Source organism: Hyalella azteca, unplaced genomic scaffold (genome assembly GCF_000764305.2).
Source record: "Hyalella azteca isolate HAZT.00-mixed unplaced genomic scaffold, Hazt_2.0.2 contig10758, whole genome shotgun sequence".
Taxonomy (NCBI): domain Eukaryota; kingdom Metazoa; phylum Arthropoda; class Malacostraca; order Amphipoda; family Hyalellidae; genus Hyalella; species Hyalella azteca.
In genome coordinates, this window is record NW_025940781.1 from 176,917 (window position 1) to 200,559 (window position 23,643).

At 39.3% G+C, this 23,643-nt stretch overlaps 1 protein-coding gene across 8 annotated transcripts in view; it reads right to left on the bottom strand.

Moving 5' to 3' along the window:
• The window catches only part of LOC108677908 (zinc finger protein rotund), a 169,359-nt gene that overhangs the window by 109,169 nt on the left and 36,547 nt on the right, over window positions 1–23,643 (bottom strand). For all 8 annotated transcript variants that reach the window (XM_018166219.2, XM_018166216.2, XM_018166215.2 and 5 more), the window contains exon 3: window positions 14,091–14,321. In XM_018166219.2, the coding sequence (XP_018021708.2) occupies window positions 14,091–14,321 (231 nt within the window). The remainder of the gene's footprint in view (window positions 1–14,090; window positions 14,322–23,643) is intronic.

Below are 23,643 nucleotides of genomic sequence, written 5' to 3' on the forward strand. Positions count from 1 at the left end.
TTGACCCTAAATAACTTAGGTGCGAGTGCTCCGGTTTTTCATAAACACGAGAGTTTTATTAGTCCCATTGGTCTCTTCAGGGCAGCATAAATCGAACTGGAACCAAATCTTAAAAACAACTTTTAAGTTCATAATATTTATTTAATTTTTGTTTTAATCTTCATTTAAAAATCAGCGTTTATCATTATAGTATATTTGAAATAAATATTTATATACGTGTCAATTGCTCATGTTGACGAACTTAAAAGCAGGCAACGATCGAGTCCGCAGAATTCAGGATGAAAGTTTGAAGATTACAAGAGGCTATTGAGTTTGAGCTCGAAATTGTTTATGTTGTCATGCAAGTTTACATTTCTGCACTGAAATTATAGACCAGACTGTGAGTTATTTTTCGGTAGGAAAAAACAATTCGGTGCCTGTTTCCTCCTTGCACCTTCCAAGGATTTATTTCTCATGATTTTTACACTCCATAGCTCGACTGATTGAACTCTTCCTATCCCAAACAGCCGTTTATTTATATCCCCTTCTTCTTAAATATTTGATTATCAAGACAACTGTCAATAATTTTTAAAAATAACTTTAGCCCCATCATCACAAAGAACTTCCATGATATTTATCCATTCAATTTAGCGCGACTTATCCAGATATCGTGCAGAAACTAGAGTGTATGCCATGGGGGCTGTTTTTTTCAGTGTAGGAGTCATTAAGGCGCTGAAGTATCCAGTTTGCAGGCCACTACTGAGATAAATGTTCGGTAATAAAGTCCAGCAGAGGGGCAGATCATAAGAAAATTATAAGGAGATCTCTTAGAGGTCCTTGTTTGAGTGCCGCAACATCAGGCCCGCGCAAACTAGACACAAATTGGGAGAAATTAATTCTTAGCAACATTTTGCGTCCGATTGTAAAGATTCTTATCACTTCAAAAGTATCAATCGCCGAGAACTTTTATTGCACCACAAAATATTTAAAATACCATTACGCATAGTATTAAATTCGATAAAAATGTGTGAAGTAACATGACCATACTCGTACCAGGGTTATTAGTTTTTCCATTATTTAATACAACGATTTCGCAAAATACATTAATTTATCTTAGACACTTTAATTTTTCATACAAGTATCACAGACCTGCTAATGAAGACAATCGTTAAGCATCCCATCAAAAAGTTTTCTCGCGCTGCACGCTTTCCCCCTACTCGAGACCCGTTTCCATAACCTTATTTTCTTACCAATCTCCATTCTTCACTCTTGTAATGAATTAAAATTTAAGAAATATTCAACACATGATAACAAGTTTCATGAATTCTTGAATCAAGGCCATCGGTATTGCTCTTAATCTTCAATTACGTGGCATATTAACATGACAAGGGACGAACAGGCGAGGAAATGTCGCGTGTGTCAGGCTGTGTGACGCAACAGGCGCAACAAATCACGGATAACGACGAAACGTTCGAGTGCGCAAACCGGGGACAAGAACTGATCGGTGGTAATTTTTCTCAACGGCCTAGTTTATTTTTCCAACTTCCTCTAATTAGATCGTTCAAAATAAAAGTGTTAATATACGGTCAATGAAATAATATTTTTTCGCATTTAATCCTAAAATCTAGGTTGATGTAGAGTCTATAAATAAAAGTGCTACTATTCGGTCAACGAAATTAATTTTTTTCGCATTCAATCCCTAGGTTGATGTAGAATCTATAGTCAGTGCAGGCAGTGCAATGTATTACTCTTTGAAACCACTTAATAATCACACTCGATCTTTTTTCAAGGCGGAGATTCCAAAAACAAGCGGCAAAACATTTAGGCAATTAAGCTACAATTCAGGATGCAATAGACCTGCAGTACGCATGGAGGAAAACGGTAACCGAACGGCAGCGGCTTGAGTCGTGCCCAGTCTGCCATATGAGGCCGTACATACAAGGAACGTCGTAAACTATAGGTCAACAATTACGAACGCTGCAGTGAATGTGTTAATAAACAAGAGCTTTTCTCTCGCCACGACCGCTGGGCGAGTTCAGAACCCAAGCGTCGATGGTAGCAAATAAATCGAACGGAGACTCGACGTTATCTTGCGATCTGGCGAGCCTGCACTCGCAGCCTCAATGTTTCGTAAGTTAAGTGCAAGCCACAGCACTTTTGTGCTCAATATTGAGGTGAATAGGGCAACTTAAACAACGATCTCACACGCATGTTAAACATAACAAACATATCGATTTTTTCTTTTGGTAAATAGACTAAGAATAACAGCTTTACTTATGCCGGATATAATATAAGCCACGCAACTACTATAGAAATCAATATAAAATCCAAAATATGCGTTATAAAACATCGTTTCTATCAATTTATTCTAAAACTAGTGTGGAATAATTAGCTCTATACTTCGATATTACTGCTTTACACAACAAATTGCTGCAAGATCTCGGGCACTTAGTGCCTCTCACCTTCGAACGTATATACTCAATACCGTTAGAGCCAGTGGGCAGGGTCTATTATTTAACGATCATGAACGTTCCTTTCATGGTACCGACAGGAGTATTGAAAATGCAAAACATCCAACCACTTAGCCCCTGAGCCAACATTTCTCCACTAAACGCCGTCGGGAAATGCTGCTTGCATTTTATCACCTCTCACAATAGACTTTTGCAAGGACGAGAGAGTCGAGTGTTGCGTCCTGCAGTCTGAACTGGACGCAAGACGTACAGTTGTACTGGTCAGAAATGTGATGAAATTGTACCTGGATCACATGTATTGACGTTAGAGTTGCAGCAGTTGAATACAGTAATTTTATTTTAAGACATAACAGAATAAGAATGTGAAAGCCGAGAAAATTTTTAGGCAGTATATAGATAAATGTAACACCTTTTAGGAGCTGAGCAGAAATCTTGAAACATGCTAAATAAAGTTCGGTAAACTAGAAGTAATTACAAAAAGTCAAACTGGCATCGGTATTACGCACTGTGCTGTCTTGTATCACTTCACATAAACATTACGTTAGACGTGAACATTTCTCGCAAATTAGGGAAATCAAATTCCATCTCATACACCACCAATAATTCCAATACACCCACACAGATACTCCAACAATAACTACCTTTATTACCGCTACTTCAGACTGGCAGCCGCGCCCAACAAAGGTCATGAAAGCATAACATTAGCATCAACAGCACGAGTCCAGCAGCATGGAACTTGAAATGGAAAATAAAGGCCCGAGAGTTCGCGGTCTCGGCACGCGTCGTGATTATTAGCGTGGGCGCTGGTCTACCTGGAGGCGAGCATGGCGAGCACGAATGTTGTCAAGTTTCTGCAGCACTGGAGGCAGATTATTGGATGCATGGCCTTACCTCGGGACATTACCTGTCAAATGATGGTTATTTGCGAGCATTTTGGCCAGAATTATCGCAATACGAGAGAATGCTTAGAATGAAACTCAGTTGTGAGGGGCTTCACAATTCGCAATCTAAATTATTCATCAGAAGACATAGTGCTAGGGAATTACCTTTAAGAACCATCGAGATAATGCAAGGGTGGTATCTAATATATCGAAATTATAAAATACATTTAATAACTTCTAATTCACTACATAAGTATTTGGGTTAAATGTTGACCGCCGAAGTTTTGCCATATTTTTAGGCTCAAGATTGAGTAACTTTACATGATCGTTGAGTAATTTTTCATGACCTTGTGTCATGCTATTTTCATGTGTCATGTGTACTTTCATCATTGTAAGTACGGCGCGTAGCCGTAGACTTAGTTAATATTCTTAAATTTAAATTACGAAATGCGACGTTCCTCTCCCTATAGACGCTGAATAATAAATGCGTTTGACGCGCAAAAAAGTTAAGATTGCATTTATAATCACCATAAGATCGAAGTTCACGTTTAGCTAGCGAGCCAACGCAGCACATATCGAGGGGTTGTAAAAGTTCACGCAGTGACCGCTCATGCGTAAATTTGGGACACACAAAATTGTCGGTCATTCTTTTCGTGGAAAGTTCCTCATAAATATTAGTGAACGAAATCTATGATTCTTTAGAAATGGATGTGTTAAATAATTTCAGATGAAATTTTTATATACATGCAGTTAATAATTACATTACATGCAATAATTCAATTGCATGCAGCTAATATTTTTACACGATTCTAACAGTACGTTCGTCTATAAACGTAAATTGTTTACATCACCAGTTCTTTAAGCTTGTAAAGAAGGCACTCACGAAGAATTATTGCAGATGGAACGCGCGACACTTCAAAAGCAGCAGCGGATCCTAACAAAACTTTCGAATTACCAGAGGCTTGGTCGAGAAAATAGAACCATTTTATGTAGCGGACTCGTTCGTCAGCAGGCACTCTCGAGGGCGTCGTTATAATGCTAGGGTCGGACCTGAGTTAAAGTCCTCCAGCTGCACGGTAAGTATCAGGGGCCAGCACTGACCCGGTTCTCGTTCGTACTTCTCTCATGTAGAAAGAGAGTATAAAGAGAGAAAGAGAGAGACGGCGACGGAGTGAGTTTCTACGATGCATAAGAGAGTTCCCTCCATATCTAAACCCGTCCTGTCGCTCCTTCAGGGCACGAGCCAGTTACGACCAGGCGGGGCAGGGCGCTCGTCAACCGCCGCGCACTCTTTACCACACATATCGACCTATGGGATACGATGTGCTCACATCAGTAAATTGTCTTTTAATAAAATAATAAATTTCATAACTTATTCTGCGATGGTCGTTAAGAAAAGAAATTAGATTTGAAATTGCAAGATACACATAACATGTAATATTTTTTATAAATAATGATGAAATATAAGTCAATTTTTAGCGACCAATTTTTTTTACTTTTTCACCTATTTACACAATCTGAATCTAGCAAAGTGAAGGTAAAAGTTTTTCCTTAGATAGGCTGATAATGACTTGGTCACTTTACTATTCGCAGAGATATCATAATCCACGTGACTTATCTCGGTCATAGACACGCAAATAATTAATCATTTGCATATTTCCACTTCATGATCAATTGGAAAGGCATGACTTTCTGTGGAGGCTAAGCAATATCATAGACACTATTCTCAGAAGTCGCACAGATCACCAGCCGTAGTCCGGATCATAAAGCTAACAATGTTATGCGAGGTCAACGAGATTCCACCTCAAACGGGACACACAATGCAAGAAACCATGCAGCCTTCAGTGTCAAGAATTTGATGACGAGCAGCGAGTCGATAGTCTTAAGTTGTGACCTACACTCCTCCTCTCAGTGACATAATACACACTCCGTTATTTGTACATGTAACATGGCAGAATGCTCGAAGAGATTGAACAATGGATTTTGTATCTGTCAAAAGAGTTATATTTGTAGGTAATAATCTATCAAAGAGAGGTTTGCTTACTACTAAACCACGAACAATATCTTTCAGAGTTAATGGTTATTCTAAGGGTTTTAAGGGTTGCTTGCTCGCATTGTTCTTTCCTTTGGGTTTAATGGACCCTGGAGTATGGACCCGACTGTGAGATGTCTCGTGTGTCTCTCAGATGTGTTATGATGTTTCATCTCAAGTCAAATACGATGAATACAAAATCTCAATTCCTGTTTTTTTTATTATCCTGCTAGGGTATGAGGACAGCTAGCTTTCCGTCCAACGAGGTTAGAGTGACCGGCGACTTACTTGACTGCGCGCTCTGCGCGGCACAATGAGAGGTGCCACGCAGGCACCCCTCATGGTGCACATTTTTTGCTTCAGTTAGCTTAAGTCTGCTGGCGGCCGGGAATTATTCCTGCTCGACCAACCGACCCACATTGCAAGGCGCTACTTTCCGGTCCTAACTAATATTATGTCTCAACTCGAGCGGGCGTCGCAAAAAATTGGGAAGTTAGCTCGAAGGAAGCCCCGCCTGACCGATGCTCAAGAGTTGGCTCAGGCACGCGGGCTTGATGAAATAGAGAAGCTGTTGAATGAACTGATCTGAATCTTGACGTGTACTTAGCGATGAAAAGTTGATCACATAAGTAATACTAAAATCAGTCACATTGGGCTCAATCATGCGTTTCATTAGGCAGGCAGATTGGTATCATGAGATACTGATGGTAGACATAAATTTCCAAGCTTGTCGATGAACAGGGCACATGGTGGAAGCCGCGGCTTTTTTCATAGTCCATAAAGATAAAAACTCGCTTGCAATCAATGGAATGATCGTTCTATCAATCCACATCAACATAACACAAAGCTCTGCTGTTCTTAGAGCCAGATCCTCTGCTAGGTCGGCATGCCGTTATGAGAAGGCTCCGTTTGAAGCAAGTTCCATAGCTTTATAAGACATGTAGTTTCTACAGGGACGGAAGAAGCGTGCTCTTGTGATTCCATCAATCGAACTCTGGCCGACAGTCGGGATGTTGATAAGCGTGGGCATGCAAAACTGAAGAAGCAACGGGATGTCAGTATCCGATTGGTGGAGTGGGTAGCGAACGCATCAACGTTTCTGTTGACAACGGGAATTACCGAACAGGAAATATTTTAAGCTAATGCATGAAGGCCTCGTAAAAATAATTGAAAAATTGTAAATAAAAAAAATCTGCGTAAATGAGAGCACTTTTTAAACTGAAGCAACTTATTTTGCAGAGTCCTTGCAGACGGCAAAGGCATGCAACTCTTCGTACGGAAATGATACATCTATTAGAATATCCTAAGGCCACCGCGTGCTGGTCTTATGTTAATAAAAACCTACAACGCATGAAGATGACGGACAGTTTCTTATTTTTTATGTTGTACACCAGAGAAAACATCCGTTCAATGCTCGAGGCAATTATGGAGGAAACAATTGCCTTTTTTAATCTCAAGGCCATTTTAGACGAGGGTAAAAGCTGATCCAAGAAGAAAACATATGAGAACATGTTTGAAACACTTATTTAATAATAGTTTTTTATCCTGATTCACTTGCCCGTGCAAAATTTTCTTACTTTAAATCCGATATATAAAGCGAACAGCAATCCGACTCTGTTCAGCACTTTATATTTTTCGTTAATTTTTGTCAAGAATTAGACAAGACAAAACTTTATTCAATCGTTTCTTCAAAACCGTATAGAGAAATTCACAGACGTAGCACTTCAGACCGATGATAGACTGTTTGTCCTCAAGGTTGTGGCTGAATGTAAGTTCTCACTTAACTGTTCGGTTAAAAATTCGACAAGCATGGAGTGTCATCTTGAAGAGTGAATATATAAAATAAACCTCGCAAATTTCTCTGCCTTTCAGCACCTCCCCACTGAATATAGCTGATTTACTCTGCACACCGCCAGCGAGATGTGCTCTGTAGTCACTTTTAAACGAGTTTAAATGTCTCCTGCTATACACGAATACTTGCATACGGAATCTTTTTCATGAACGGAATACGGAATCTTTTCCTGAACTAAACTAGAGTCACAAAGTGGTACAAAAAGATTAAATTAGAGCTATAAAAAACTGCTCGTTCAGTACTTCAAACAATGGTTAAGCCTCGGGTTATGAGCGGCTAGTCTCTAAACTTATTCCAGAGGACTACGTAGAGTATACAAACTGCATGGAAGAAGGGAGTTCTGCAAACAAATCTTGGATGGCGGAGCATAATGGAGAAAACATAACAGGAGGTCGTAGGCTGAAATAAGTCAGCACTGCTTTTCCTAGCCTGCACTAAAAGCTTAAATAAACTAAGTTGTGTACCCAGACAGCCTGGGCGCTCGCGGCTACGAGCAACGCTCGTGCTCGGAGCGATGCGTGAGCAGCATAGTCGAGCAAGAGGCTCTAGCGCCCCACAACTAGCATGAGTCGGAGAAATGTATTGGCACCAAGAGCTTTGAATTGTTCTTGTCATCCATAGAACACTGCACATGTAAATAGAGAGTACATGTCTCTATTTACTCCAACGCTATCTAAATGGGTCGTTGGCTTAAAATAAAACTACGGAAAGAAAATTGTGTTGACGATGAAATTATGTGCAGGGATATATATTAATGGTGAAGTGTTGACGATGAAATTAGTGTGTTGACGATGAAATTATTTGCAAGGATAGATATAAATAGAATCATGAACCATGCATGCTATTACTACATAATAAGAGAGAATCTTTTCAGAGTAACGAATCTGTAAAATAGACAAAGAAAGCTCAGAAGACCTGAGAATGAAGATAACGAACTAAATTTAAAAGAAAGTCTGGGTATTCATCACGAATATTGAAATATCATGGTTCAAAATTTGTTTGAAGAAGCGAAATAATGTTGCACTTTGCACGGTAGAACTTTGCATTGATTTCACTTATTGAGTTTGAAAATAAATCTGCATTAATTAATAATCGAAACCCGGTGGTAATTTATGAAGAAATCCCAACTCGAACTTTGTTTCGCAAGAAATTAAAGAAAAATGCTTGAAAAATGAAACAATTTCTCTGATAATAACAAGGAGAGCTGGACCATGAGAACGCTCCTCCACAGTCATGTTCGCTGAAGGATTGCGCGAAATGAAGGAAAATGGTGACAGCCTGCGCGTTGTAGCTAGATTACGATCGGTGTGCGATGTTTTGGATGCGATAGCGCCGCGCGATAAGCAGCGGTCGTACGTCAGTTATCGTCCACTTGCATTTCACAGGTCAAGTTAATTTTCGGACCAGAAATCTTCATTCGCACATTCGAGGTACGAAATGGAAATTCGACTGAAACAGCTCGAAATGTTTCAAGAAAATTCAACGTCTTTGCGACACAATTTTCTCCTCCAAATTGACGTCCAAGAATCAGTGAGGTGGGAAAAAAGGAAAATAGTCACCGTGAGCCTCTGTCATAACGAGCGCCTCGAAGTCTGTAGCAAGGACCGAGTTTGATTTCTTTTGTTTTGGTGTTACGGCAATTAAATCCATCACAGCCACGCTCTGCTCTGAGGATATTCGCTGGATTGTGCAAGTCACCTGCAATAACAGGATTTTATTTCTCGGTTTAGTGGGAAGTCTTTCGCTTGGTACGCTCGAGAAACTCGGCTTTCCTCGGACCCTGCACTAGCTTTGATTTATTGCTCAAAAATTTAGGTCTCGATAGAAATGCAGGCGCCGAGAAAATGAACCAAGAGCCAAGAAAAGGAAAATCGCAACGAAAGTTCATTTAAAAAATGGATTTGGACGGATGCAAAACTGCTGTTCAGATTATGAAGTTTCCCTCGCAGAGCCTTGGTATTGTCTGGCAAAAAATAACTGTTGCTAGATAATTCTAGTTGCAATATCTTAAATTCATTCACACAATATGACAGGGTATTACACATTAATAAATATGCATATTTTTAAGTAAAGATATTTTCATTCTAAACATTGAGCAATACATTCACTAAACACATACATTCACATACATTCTGCTTCTTTCAAGTTTTCTTCAGTACCGCAGCCTCGCCTGGCGATAGAATTTATAGATAAAACAGAAACAGGCCGCGTGCGCCAAGGGAGTTGTTAAGCTGAATCCAAGTATCGGAATTATGGGTAGTTTGAGACACGTAAAATGAGGTAGCCAGAGGTTCTGTCCGTGTGCCGCAACTGCTGTTTTATCGGCACGGCAGCGGTGGCTCTCAGCTTATATAGTAGCTCTTCCTAAGGGCGCATTTCTTATGGCGCGAGGTCTATAAAATGTTAGGATGTGAATATAGTACATTCCTTTTCTGAAGTGATGATAAAACTTTATTACTGAACGTAAATTTTAATACTCAATCTAATATTTAATTCGTGATACTATGGAAATTCGATTTTTATGTCTGATTTGATTCATTTGCGGTAAAATATGCAGCACCGGTATGTAAAAATTTTGGTAGCATTGGCTCAATTAAGATTAAAATCGTCTCGTATTTAATGACATCCGTAACGCTTTGTTTCAGTGTGAGACGACACAATAATGCCTGTCGATCTCTAAGTGGGATTTTCAACTAATACAAAATGCGTCTCAAGAAGTTGTGATCCATTAACGGGATGTATAAGCGATTCAAAGTTGAACGACGAATTTGTGATATGATGGATTCTCATGTGTGAAATTACGTACGCAAAACGTATGAAAAAATCTTGGCGTGCCAATTTCAACAATTCATTACATATTATAACTGCGTATTAAAGTGTTCATTTGATACATAACGCCATAGATATAAAATGATGATTATAGCACAATTAAAAGCATCTGTCGAGTCGAGATGCTACATGGACCTGACACAGTAGTTTTAGTTGTAGGATGACATGAAAATTCTTACATTTAACTGTTGAAATTTAAATAAAAACAAAACAGTTTCCTTGAAAATTTTAAGCTGAGGATTAAAGACCGTTCCTTGATAATTGATGGTTTTGATGGGTCTCTCAATGAACAATATTTTTAAGCTTAATAATTATTTGATATTTGTGAGGACGATGAAATAGGAGGATATAAGGACTACAGGGGTATAATATATAGGGATATATAGGGATATAAAGACTACAAATCTTAAGCAGACCCCGTGATGGTCTGCTATTCTCAAGCATTTTACAAGTTCACCCACAATTGCATGCTTCGTTTCCATGATATTAGGTCAGATAGAAATACAGTTGCCCGATGCTTACATAAACTACACAAGAATGCATCACTTGCACACTTCGTTCACGCGGAGTAAAGATTAATTGATGATGAGCAAGTTAAGAACTCGTCGTGTACGCTCGCAACGTAGGAGAGAAATTAAGTCAGGTATTTCCTGTATAGAAGATAAATTCAGCGAACAATTGACACAGGCAAGTGATACAAACAGGTGACACAAGAAAGTGACACAAGCAGGCGAAGAGGTGTGAATAGTTTTGGTTTGGTGTGAAATGTCGTGGCGGAGTCCACGCAGTGACTTTTACTAACAATTAAGAAAAAAAAATATATTTTCCAAGTTTCTGGCACTATCATAAAAGTTTTAAGGCCAGAACTGTACAGCTGCTGTGATCTGTTGAATCTTCAAATTATAATTTAATGAATGATGTTGTTAAAGGCAGCAATAATGGGTTCACAAAAAGGCTGGCTGAAGAATGTCACAAGTTCGGTCATGTTGGCATATTCTAAACATTGAGCAATACATTCACTAAACACATACATTCACATACATTCTGCTTCTTTCAAGTTTTCTTCAGTACCGCAGCCTCGCCTGGCGATAGAATTTATAGATAAAACAGAAACAGGCCGCGTGCGCCAAGGGAGTTGTTAAGCTGAATCCAAGTATCGGAATTATGGGTAGTTTGAGACACGTAAAATGAGGTAGCCAGAGGTTCTGTCCGTGTGCTGCAACTGCTGTTTTATCGGCACGGCAGCGGTGGCTCTCAGCTTATATAGTAGCTCTTCCTTATAGGGCGCAAGCTGCTATATAAAATGTTAGGATGTAAATATAGTACATTCCTTTGTGAAGTGATGATCAAACTTTATTACTGAACGTAAATTTTAATACTCAATCTAATATTTAATTCGTGATACTATGGAAATTCGATTTTTATGTCTGATTTGATTCATTTGCGGTAAAATATGCAGCACCGGTATGTAAAAATTTTGGTAGCATTGGCTCAATTAAGATTAAAATCGTCTCGTATTTAATGACATCCGTAACGCTTTGTTTCAGTGTGAGACGACACAATAATGCCTGTCGATCTCTAAGTGGGATTTTCAACTAATACAAAATGCGTCTCAAGAAGTTGTGATCCATTAACGGGATGTATAAGCGATTCAAAGTTGAACGACGAATTTGTGATATGATGGATTCTCATGTGTGAAATTACGTACACAAAATGTATGAAAAAATCTTTGCGTGCCAATTTAAGCAATTCATATTATACATATGAATATTATTACATATTATAACTGCGTATTAAAGTGTTCATTTGATACATAACGCCATAGATATAAAATGATGATTATAGCACAATTAAAAAGCATCTGTTGAGTTGAGAAGCTACCTGGACGTGACACAGTAGGTTAAGCTGTAGGATGTTGAGGCACTGCGAAAAAATTCTTGCATTTAACTGTTGAAATTTAAATAAAAACAAAACAGTTTCCTTGAAAATTTTAAGCTGAGGATTAAAGACCGTTCCTTGATAATTGATGGTTTTGATGGGTCTCTCAATGAACAATATTTTTAAGCTTAATAATTATTTGATATTTGTGAGGACGATGAAATAGGAGGATATAAGCACAACAGGGGATATAATAACTAGTGATAAATAGGGATTTATAGGGATATATTGATATAGGGGTATATATCCCTATATAGATATATAGGGATATATGTAAGGACTACAAATCTCAAGCAGCCGCCGTGATGGTCTGCTATTCTCAAGCATTTTACAAGTTCACCCACAATTGCATGCTTCGTTTCCAGGATATTAGGTCAGATAGAAATACAGTTGCCCGATGCTTACATAAACTACACAAGAATGCATCACTTGCACACTTCGTTCACGCGGAGTAAAGATTAATTGATGATGAGCAAGTTAAGAACTCGTCGTGTACGCTCGCAACGTAGGAGAGAAATTAAGTCAGGTATTTCCTGTATAGAAGATAAATTCAGCGAACAAATTACACAGGCAAGTGATACAAACAGGTGACACAAGAAAGTGACACAAGCAGGTGAAGAGGTGTGAATAGTTTTGGTTTGGTGTGAAATGTCGTGGCGGAGTCCACGCAGTGACTTTTACTAACAATTAAGAAAAAAAAATATATTTTCCAAGTTTCTGGCACTATCATAAAAGTTTTAAGGCCAGAACTGTACAGCTGCTGTGATCTGTTGAATCTTCAAATTATAATTTAATGAATGATGTTGTTAAAGGCAGCAATAATGGGTTCACAAAAAGGCTGGCTGAAGAATGTCACAAGTTCGGTCATGTTGGCATCGCGTGTTTCATCATTAGACGCAGAAGTGAGCAGGCCGGGGGTAGGCAGGCTGAGGGCAGGCTGGAGGCAGGCTATGGGCAGATAGGAGGCAGGCTGGCGGCAGGCTATGGGCAGGATGGAGACATGCTGGGGGTAGGCTAGGGGCAGGTTGGGGCAGGCTGGGGTCAGACTGTTTGGCTGGAGGCAGGCTGGTGCAGGCTGGGGCTAGACTATTTGGCTGGAGGCAGGCTGGGGCAGGCTGGAGCAGGTTGGAGCAGGTTGGAGCAGGCTGGAGCAGGTCGGAGCAGGTTAGGGCGGGCTGGGGCAGGCTGGGGCAGGCTGGAGCAGACTGGTAGGCATGGAAGTAATACCACACCACGCAAGGCTGCCTCTGCCCTCAAGCTAATCCATGAGTGCCTGGCTCTTGTCGTAGCCTGACCAACACGCCTCCTGCCTTAGTATCAATCATTCGTAAATTATCGCCTGCTGTTCTCGGCCACGGGGAGGCCGTCGATATTACGTCCATGGTTCAGTTTAGGGGGCGACATTTCAGATGTGCTGTTGCGTATGTGGCTTCATTAACCAACCCGCGCTCACTTTACGATCATACACAGAAGCTCGAGAGCTGATATTACTGCGTTTCGTAATGACACTCCTGGGTACGAATTTGGATTTACTATGTGAAACAAATTGTTATGATAATCTTGAACAAAAGTGCATCATTTCGCAAGAAAATAAAAGTTAGACTCATATGGTTGAGGTCAAATTTCTGTTATTGGTCATAAAAGAATTGACTGAAGCTCTGCTATAACGCAACCGCCGAGTAACGTCAAAGAATTATCAATAATATAAATACAAGTGGTGCATTTCGTAAGATTTTTCGAATTTCATCTATATCGCCGGAATTTACTTTGATGTTACCACACATGAGATGACTGGTTTAAGATTGTTAGTCCCAAACTGTGTGCATTTAGTATATACTATTATTCTTTGCGGTATCACGGTCATTTTTTGGACTATCAAATGTAAATATCGAATCTTGGCCTGTAGCTAGGGGCCAAGATACGAGTACAATTATATAGTTGATAGTCGAGTACAATTTTGAAACAGACCGGGATTAGGAAAAGTCATTTATAATAAATAATATGGTATATCTCATCCCTAAGCACATAAAACGACTAAACAATATAGGAAATGTTTCAAAATAATTGAAAAATATGTCAAGTAAACGAGACGCAGACAAGGCACTCACCTCGACGCCGTTCCACATGTAGTGAGGGGACGCCTCGTGGTGAGGGTTGTTCATCTGTTCAGCCATGAAGCTCATCCAGTGCATGAGGTTCTGAGGGGTTTGATGTTGCGAGGAATTGCCTCCTCCGTTGACAACTCCCCCATCGATGATACCAGGTCCTCCCCCACAGCCTCCCACAACTCCCCCACCCTTGTGCTGTACCCCGTCCGAGGGTGGCCATACAAGCGCCGCCTGTCACAATAAATAATGTATATTACAAACCGAGCTTTCTTACAGAAATTTGTTTTTGTGTAGTGTTAGCTTGTTTATTTACAAAAAAACAAGAAATTTATAGATATTATTGTTATTATTATATAACTTCGCCCAAAAAAAAAGAACTGCATAGATTTTATGAAACCGTGGAGGAGAATAATTGGAACTAAAATCTGTTGGCTTGCAGATTACTAATCAGATCTTACAAAGCAAAAGCTACGAGGAAAAAGTTCGTTTGAAATTTGCTTGCGATCTCCAAAGTACAAATGCAATGAATACGCAGGAGAAAAGAAAGTGTTTTTTAGTGTTCCAAATGCATATAAAAATTTGAACGAAATTTTGTGATGTACAGATGGATAGTCAATTTTTTCTATTTTCAGATTTGCGAACGAAGTGAGACGATAGTTTGAGAATCAATGTAGTGCATTTGAAAAACTTAGCGCGAAGGCTGCCAGCATGATCCAACAAAAATATTAAAATATAAAAGCAAAATAAATTTCGGAGGCAGGAGTAAAATTTATTTATTGTTCGGAGGCAAGCTATACAATTGGTTAGAAAAAAGTTGTATTGTTTCAAAGTTTGATTCCATGAAGCTAAAACCCAAGCGTTATCCCGCAGCAGTTTTGATTTTAGTGCAGGATTGACGTCTTTAACTTGCAGTGTAAGAGCAGAAGTTCATAAGGAAACTTCCCCATTAATGAATTGCGAGCTCAGCGAGTCAGAAGCGAGTACGTTTGATGCGCCACTTCGCCACGACGGCAGCGCTCGCGGCAACAGTAAGAAATACTCTGGAAGTATTTATTTATTAACGATTTTCTGGTTCGTTTTATTAGTAGTGAAGCAGTGTTTTTGCCTGGCGTTGTTAGATCGCAAAATACTGCTTATATAATATAATACTGCTTATACGCAGTTAAGAATGACGGCTTAGTCGCAATTGGAATGTTAACGCGTCAGTCACCTATATAGACAACAACGAAAACTGAAGAAGTCTTATCATAATTGTCGCTTCCGAAGGTATTTTGGTGGAAAAACATGATTGGCTCAAAACTTTTTACTTCATATCAACGAGTCTGTGAAAGATTGTTCGGTCCAGCCTTTGGGGGCGCCTTGGCTGGTGTTGGGTTTCGAGTGGTATAGGCCTTTATAGGCTTGTGCGACAGCGCCCGCACAACTACCATCTTTATAGCTGAGATGAGGACTCATTTGATGGTTAGATTAATTATTTTTGCTTTGATTTCGTAGAATAAATTTCTTCCACCAGGGAAACGCTTTGAGGAAGTCCATGTTACATGGAGGAGTCCATGTTACATGGAGGAGTCCATGTTACATGGAGGATATTTGTTTCTATTGGAGCCGTATATACTCTCGCGCTCTAGATCGAAGTGAGTAGTTAAAGTTATTGATTAAGCGTAAAAAAATCTATTGGAAAAATGAAGACCATTTGCATGCTAAATTAAGGCTATTCATATTTCTAAACCCCCTTGCCTAACTCGCAGCGCAATTAAAGGATTAAAGTATTATGGGTTATTGAAAAATTCTCACCGGAACGATTAACAAGTGCAGTACGGAAACAATTAACCAAATCAACGAGTTCGTTCACACAGAGCATTAATGAAAGAGTTAGTAACGATTTTTTTTATTATGGTAAAGGAAACGTTCTATATTCTACGTATTCCTAATAAAGTTAATATTTCAGTAGAATGACAAGATGGTAGCGCGCTAGCCATGTCGGTGTTCACGCTGGCTTCCTATGAGCTTGCAGCAACTTAAGCCATTTCTTGCGCACGCTGCTCGACTCTGATACATACTTTACAAAGCGATGAAAAACTTTATTTTCCCTTCTTCTTCGAGCATCGTAGGTCGGCACAGTTTAATTTTACGCTATAACTCCCAGACACCTCACTGGAAAAGCATATGGTGAAGGATTTCTACGATTCTAATGACACGTTATCGAGGACTTCACGGGTAATTAGAGTTGAGTTATGGCTCTGTTGTTTTCATAGCGTATGCTCCCATGAAGCTCTGTCGCAAGGGCCGTGGAAACTTATGGTCTGTGAGTACAAAAACAATTGAATACGGTTTCTTGGTGGTGCCGAATTTAAGTTAGGTTTCTGTACACTAGAAATGGCATTCATTATTGTCGAAATTTGCGGAAGATCTAAAAAAAATGTAAGAGCTGAGGAAATAAAGTTAAAAGCTTTTCTTTGAAAATTTGTCGATACTTTTTGAATTTCATAATAAAAATTAAACATAGGAAAAAATTTTCCTTGTATGGTAGAAATACATCTGAACCTTTTATGCGAGAATATAACTTTTATTTTACTGGCTGATGGGAGTATATTTCAGAGTTTAATAACTTGAATCAAGTGCAACGAAATTTCTATCTTCAGAAGCAGTAATAGTTGGATTTATATGATGTGAACTTGTTCGTCATGTGTCATGCGCGGAACAAGTGTGAATGTGAAAGGGTAATTGAATGACATAAAAGTGAGTGCTTCAACTCGCACCTACATCACTTTTCTCTCCTATATTGTTATTATTGAAAGGGTCAGAGAGTAACAATAGTTTTTGCCTGCCACTCCGTACAATGTAAGTTTCTAATCAATGCTCAACAATGTTAACAAAGCGAAGTTGGTGAGGAAAATTTCCAATGCTGGAAATAATGACAAAACTTCGTACACAAAGACCGGATTTTTTTGCGTGTAAGTGTTGTGGCGAAATCAATGTAGGGGGCTTAAAACATTCCGTGTGCTGAACTTGTTTCTAAAATTGAGTTATTGAAGCAGAAAATTATTTAATAGAGATGAAAAATATTTCATTGTATTTTTCAAGTACTTCAGAAACCAACCTGAATAATGGATCTTGAAATGAACAAAAAGGACAAAGCATTTCTTATCATTCCGATGCTCATTACATTGAACATGATGCATTCCTAATTGCTTTGTATAATTTGGGTGAAAATAACGTGGTGTTCAGTAACAAGCAGATACTCTCGCAGGAACATGGACATGCGGTGCAAAGGTAAAAGAGCAATTTACACTATGCACCATTTTGAAAATTTTAATTTTTCATTTTTCAAACCTCCATTACTTTTGTGTACGAAACACAGCTAAAACAGTACCGGTAAATGGGCCAGAAAAAACGTCTAATTGGCTCACATTAAAACGAATATAATAAAATTTCGAAAATTTCAAAGCCTCCGGGAGGGATAACGATTACATTGAACAAGATTTCGAGAATCGCGCAAAAAACGTGTAATTTACTCGGCAGAGCAGGCTGTATGCATGCCTCGCAATAGAGCTTCCTGCGCTGGTATTATTACAACCATGCAAGCTTTTCAGACTATTTTGCACTGCCCCCACGGCAAGGGCGGTACTCTTGTATATAATAATTCTATGGAAATCACTGGTTCTACAAAGGGAGTTATACTTAATTGTATAACATAAGCCGGGTTCATCTGAACCTGGCGCGGTATGGAGCCTCCATTCATTTGCTTATTTATATTTGTTAATAGAAGCTCTGTAATCGAAATATGTGGAGACCATCGAAAAATATGAGACTTTATAACTATAATGAAGGGCTTCATTTAGCGTACCTTGGGTCATATAACAGGATATATAGTTATATTATTTCAACACCATAACAATGGAAGTAGTTCTTGCCGCGGCGAAGCTACAGATCTTCAGCAACGCATCAAATGAATTGACGAATATTTTGCCAGAGGCTCTTGCACTTTCATTAATGAAGTGAATGCGTCTCAGACGCCCCAGGCAGTCTCAGGTAAACTGAGCGGATGGTGAACGACAAAAATCTATTTGTTTCATTGACTTGGATTGATGACTTGCTAGATATTCAGCGTCGAGGAGATTTTATCTAAATAAATTCCGATATCCTTCAAACGATTGCAACAGGATAAAAATGCTCGATGCTGTTCTTTCTGAGACATAAGTCAAGAATGATATGTGTGCAAATGAACATTCAAAGTCACCGCTTTATATTTTCCTTTCTGTAAAATATTAGACGTTTCCCCATTGTCCAAGTAGGCCTGTTTCACTGCTCCATTAACTAATTGCTTTGTTGGCATTAAAGAAATAAAAGAAATCATGGACTGGCAGCATTGCAATGACTGTGCCATGTTTGATAACAAGTTTTATTACGTAACCAAAATATGATCATTCAATCTGGGAAGAATATCCTCTGAAAAATATGAAAGCCGAACGCATAAGAAGAAACTTCTACTACATTTCGGAAATGGCTAAAAACTTTTTACGATTCGACCAGCCAATAGGAGCTTTCTGGCCACCGCGACCGCTAGGGAATCCAATATTGCAGTAGTTTATATTAATTGGATGAACAATGTTGTCTCAATATTGTCCGTAATGGCAGGAGTGGAATCATTGAGGATGATTGATGTCCTGGATACTGACAAACGTGATGTGAGGAACGCTTTTGCACGCGCGGGACGAGGCAGGAGGATGAAAGCGAGTGATGAAACGTGAACTCTAAGCGAGTGATGAAACGTAAACTCTAAGCGAGTGATGAAACGTAAACTCTAAGCGAGTGATGAAACGTAAACTCTAAGCGAGTGATGAAACGAGAGCCATACTCGGCGGAGTCAAACGGCCGGAGTGAAACAGCGGCGTAAAACGGCAGAGTAGAACGGTGGGGTAAAACAGTGAGCTATAACGTTGGAGAGAAACTGCGGGGTGAAACAACAGGGTGAAACGGCCGTGTGAAACAGCGAAGTCGAACGGCAGAGTCAAACGGAATGCAGAGTCAAACGGTGCAGTTGAACGGCAGAAACGAACGACGGAGTTGAACGTTGGGATGAAGCTGCGGGTCGGAACGGAGGGAGTCCACTTTGGTATATAATCTAACATTAGCATTTAGTTGACATTTTGTGTTAGTTATCTCGTGCAGAAAGTAATAGCCTCATTTGCCCCGCTGAGCCAACTAAAGCTGATGAGTCGTCATCGCTATATATCCTTCCATCCTATGGCTATGGGAAATTAGGGATTGGGAGATAGCCATTGTTTGAGTCGAGCCGTTAGATGAGGCTAGAACATTTGTGAGGAGGCAAAAATATATTATTACAAAATGATGTTGGTAAAGTAATTCTCTAAATTGAAGTATTACTGACCAATAATGCAGTAATTAAAAGCTGTAATAACTCATTTATGTCTAGTCAAAGCGATTCGTTGAAAAATATTTAAATTCATTTATATATAAATTAGATTTAATTGGCAAAAGCTTTTTTGATTCGTAATAAATTGAGATTCCATATATTGAATGCTCAGCCACACAGTACAGGCTTCCAGTATAGATGGTGCGTGAGCTCGGCCACCGCATGATACAGAGGCCGTTAGTGGACGCAGTTATCTATATTAATTAGCTTGTGCGGATATACGAGAGTCTCTGATGAGGATGAATAAGGGGAAATGTGCCTCATTACTGTCTTTTCCATTTACAATCCAATTACGCTGAGCTCCATTCTGTTATTAAGAACAGGATACCGGAGACGGTGTTAGTGTAAACACAGGTGTAAAAAACAACAGCCCGCGGTTACCCCGCAATATTGGAAGCACTGAGTCCGCACAGCCGGACTCTGTTTTATTCTCTCACAAATTGAGGTGGAATCGAACACAGTCAACCGATGATCGGGAGCGACCAGCCTTTGACCACTCAAACTTCTCGTCGAGAAGCTAAAAGTATATTTATTTTTCGATAAAGTATAACCAGTTCTTCCACATACATTTTTGTCCTATTGGTGCTTTGCGACACTTACAGATCAAGACGTAGCTGCAATTCCACTACGCTTAGCCAGGCAGAAAATCGGATGAGATATTTGCAATGAACCGTTTATCAGCACTCAGCTGAGAATTTGTTATGACGATTAACTATGTCTAAGTATTCATTAAGATTAATCATGGCTAAGTATTGATTAATATTAATCATGGCTAAGTATTGATTAACATTAATCATGTCTGAGTATTGATTAAGATCAATCATGGCTAAGTATTGATTAACATGAATCTTGTCTGAGTATTGATTAAGATTAACCATGTCTAGTGGATGCTCCATTAAGAGTCATTTTAATCGATTTTGTTTCTGAACTCAATAACTGAAAAGATGATATTTACTGATGCGCAAAAAGTTTCTCCCAAAAAATTCAAAATGAATATATTCAAGCCAATATTTACATATGTACATCCCACAGCTGGTAGATGCTGAAACCATCATTCAAGTAGGGATTTTTATTGCATTCACCTTACAATCTCGCGCACTGTCATAATGTTGGCAATGTATTTTCTAATTGCCAATATGCCTTTTAAATTGGACGTTTAATTTGTTTTCGACAATTATTAAGTAATTGATACCGCGATGGCTTATTATTTAGAGGAAGCCGTGCAGTCGCAGACAGGAAACAGGACATGATGAAGCTGGCCCTACACAACGCTGTTCGCCCACACAAAATATACCGGGATTATAGGAGGGAAAATTGGAACAAATGTACGGCTGCTTATAATATAGACAATTTATTTGTTTATTGGCGGACAATGTTAATTAAACGGATTGATATCCCAGGAATCAGTATTCCCAAAACTTTCACGTCTAACGCTATTCAGGGACATGTTTAGATATTAACTTCAACGACAATAACTAATAAAATAGAAAACTGCTAGGTTCTCATGGATGTTAAGCATTGTCTGGCCATTAACGCTTCATGATTGGTTATAGGGAAAATCTGAAACCTAAATTATGCGCAAACTGCAACTAAATACAGTCTCTCATGATATGAGGTATGGCATTAGACTGTTGCAAATGAGTTAAATAGTCAAGAGGGAACACAAATTCTCTTATTCCTTTCAGATTAAGGGCTGGATTGGTGGCTGCCGTAGAAAAAAGTTTTTTTTTACAAGGCGTCAACGAAGAACATCAGCCAAATTAGTTCATAGCTTATTTAAATCAAGCAAAGACTTTGTTTAAATAATAATTGACAGAGACTTGACAAATTCCTATAATTGAAAATCTTTCTGACGGGTAGAAAAAATAAATAGTGAATAAGCTTTCTGTTTCATTTGAGCTCAAAATTCATGCTTTAGTTCTATTCTTGAATAATGGGGCTCTCAGTACAAAATTTACAGAACGTGTAAAACTGGTGAAAACGAGGAAAAAAAATTAGTGATAGACATATAACTAGGAAAATTACAGAAATAAAATCTCTAATAAACCGAAGGTTTACTGCTCATGCAATCAAGAAAGTTTCAGCTCTCAGCATAAGCCTGTGACAGCAAATATGGCCTGTGCAACTAATGAAGCAGCTGTTCTTCTGTCTTGATATTAGCCGAAGATAAGATCGTGTGAGTCTTTTGATGGAACACACATCCCATCCCGTACGCAACATTGTAAACTCATGACCAACGACCGCTCATGACCAACAATGCTCATGACTAAATAACGCTCAAGACCAACGACCGTTCATGACCAACGACCGCTCATTACCAATGACCGCTCATGACCAACGACCGCTCATGACTAACGACCGCTCATGACCAACGATCGCTCATGACCAACGATCGCTCATGACCAACGACCGCTCATGACCAACGACCGCTTATGACCAACGACCGCTCATGACCAACGACCGCTCATGACCAACGACCGCTCATGACCAACGACCGCTCATGACCAACGACCGCTCATGACCAACACTCATGACCAACGACCGCTCATGACCAAGTAGAAACCAACTGCATGCACTCTCACTGCCTCCCTCATAGTCGCAGTAACTGCCCGCAAGCCGCAGTATTTGCATACAATGGCGTGGGCGACATGGACGCACGTACACGAGCATCCTTGTCAATATTGACGACTTTGGTCCAATTGGACCAATGAGTAGCTTTCTTGGGCATGCAAATTCATGTGTGGGTATGGATACACATTCATTTGAATCAAATGTACATTTATTTACAACCAAGTTGATACACAAGTGCATGGTAGCTCAACGATTCCCGACTTCAACGGATCAGTTGATTCTCCACGACTTCGACCGCTTGACATACTGTAATTACTGCAGAATACAGGCTATAATGAGCCGTTGAAGAATGCCCTCCGTAATGAAAGCTTTTTAATTGTTATCTTATATTCGTTGGGATGTTCTTAAAGCAATTTATATTAATGAATCGCGCAAGGCGCTTTTGGTCAGGAAGCGTGACAATCAGCATTACTTAGACCGTGACCATTGACAGAGATTGAGTACTACTCAAGGACTGAACATCAGCATTACTCAGGTAAGTACTTGTCGGTGCCAAATATAAGTGACGCAAAAAGTTATAAAAATTCACATATTTTGATTAATTGTGCATCTAAACTGTTCGAATAGCTAAGAAGTTTTATACAAAAGTGTCTCGGATTATCGTAGGAAATGTGCAACAACAGTTAACTTCAATGAACGGAGGAAAGCGTTCAGTCCGTTAAATTGATCGATCGAAAGTTTCAATTTTCAAGTCCTCTCGTAGAACTAGCCTTCCATTCTAGATAAGAAATTATGAGTGGAAATTAGAACATTTGTTCGCGCTTTTAATCACAAAACAGTCCTGAATATTTGTCCACGTACAGTTTAAATCGCTCAATGAGTACAATAAGCAACATGAGAAATTATGCTAATTTAATCAATTTTATATTATGATGGACTGAAGGCAATGACGGAAATGATTCATCTAAGAAGATCCAAAGTTTAGAGCGCTCAAATACTTGTCTTTGAAATTCTCATCCATGCAGCGTGGTGAACCTGTGTCTATAGTGTCCACGATCATTATTATTGATTATGTGATAGCATCGACAAAATTCAATGGATTTCCCTGTTGATTAGCGTGACCCTGCGGTAGTATATGCGCGCGTCCCAACATGGTGGTGCAGATACCTACAAAGCGTGAAATTAATTCAAAATGCAATGGGTTCATTAAAGAGCCCAGTGCCTCTGACCCTGCGATGGTATGGGCGATAAGCCGTCGCCGTGGGTCTGTATATTTCACAACCATTGTTGCCCGCTGACGCTGGGAAATCGTAGTCGTTTTTCTCCAGCTGATGAATCGTCTCAACCCGAAAAATGAGAAGAATATATGTCATTAAAAAATATTTCATCCATGCATATGCTGCTGCATGCTGTAATTAGCAAGGAGGTCTTGAGGCCAGAGTTATTTTCAGATGCCAAGAAGGACAACGTACCCATGCGTCTATGGATGGAACGGACTCCTAGAAAGTTTCCGCTTCGAAAGCGTTTTAGTAATTTGGCATACGA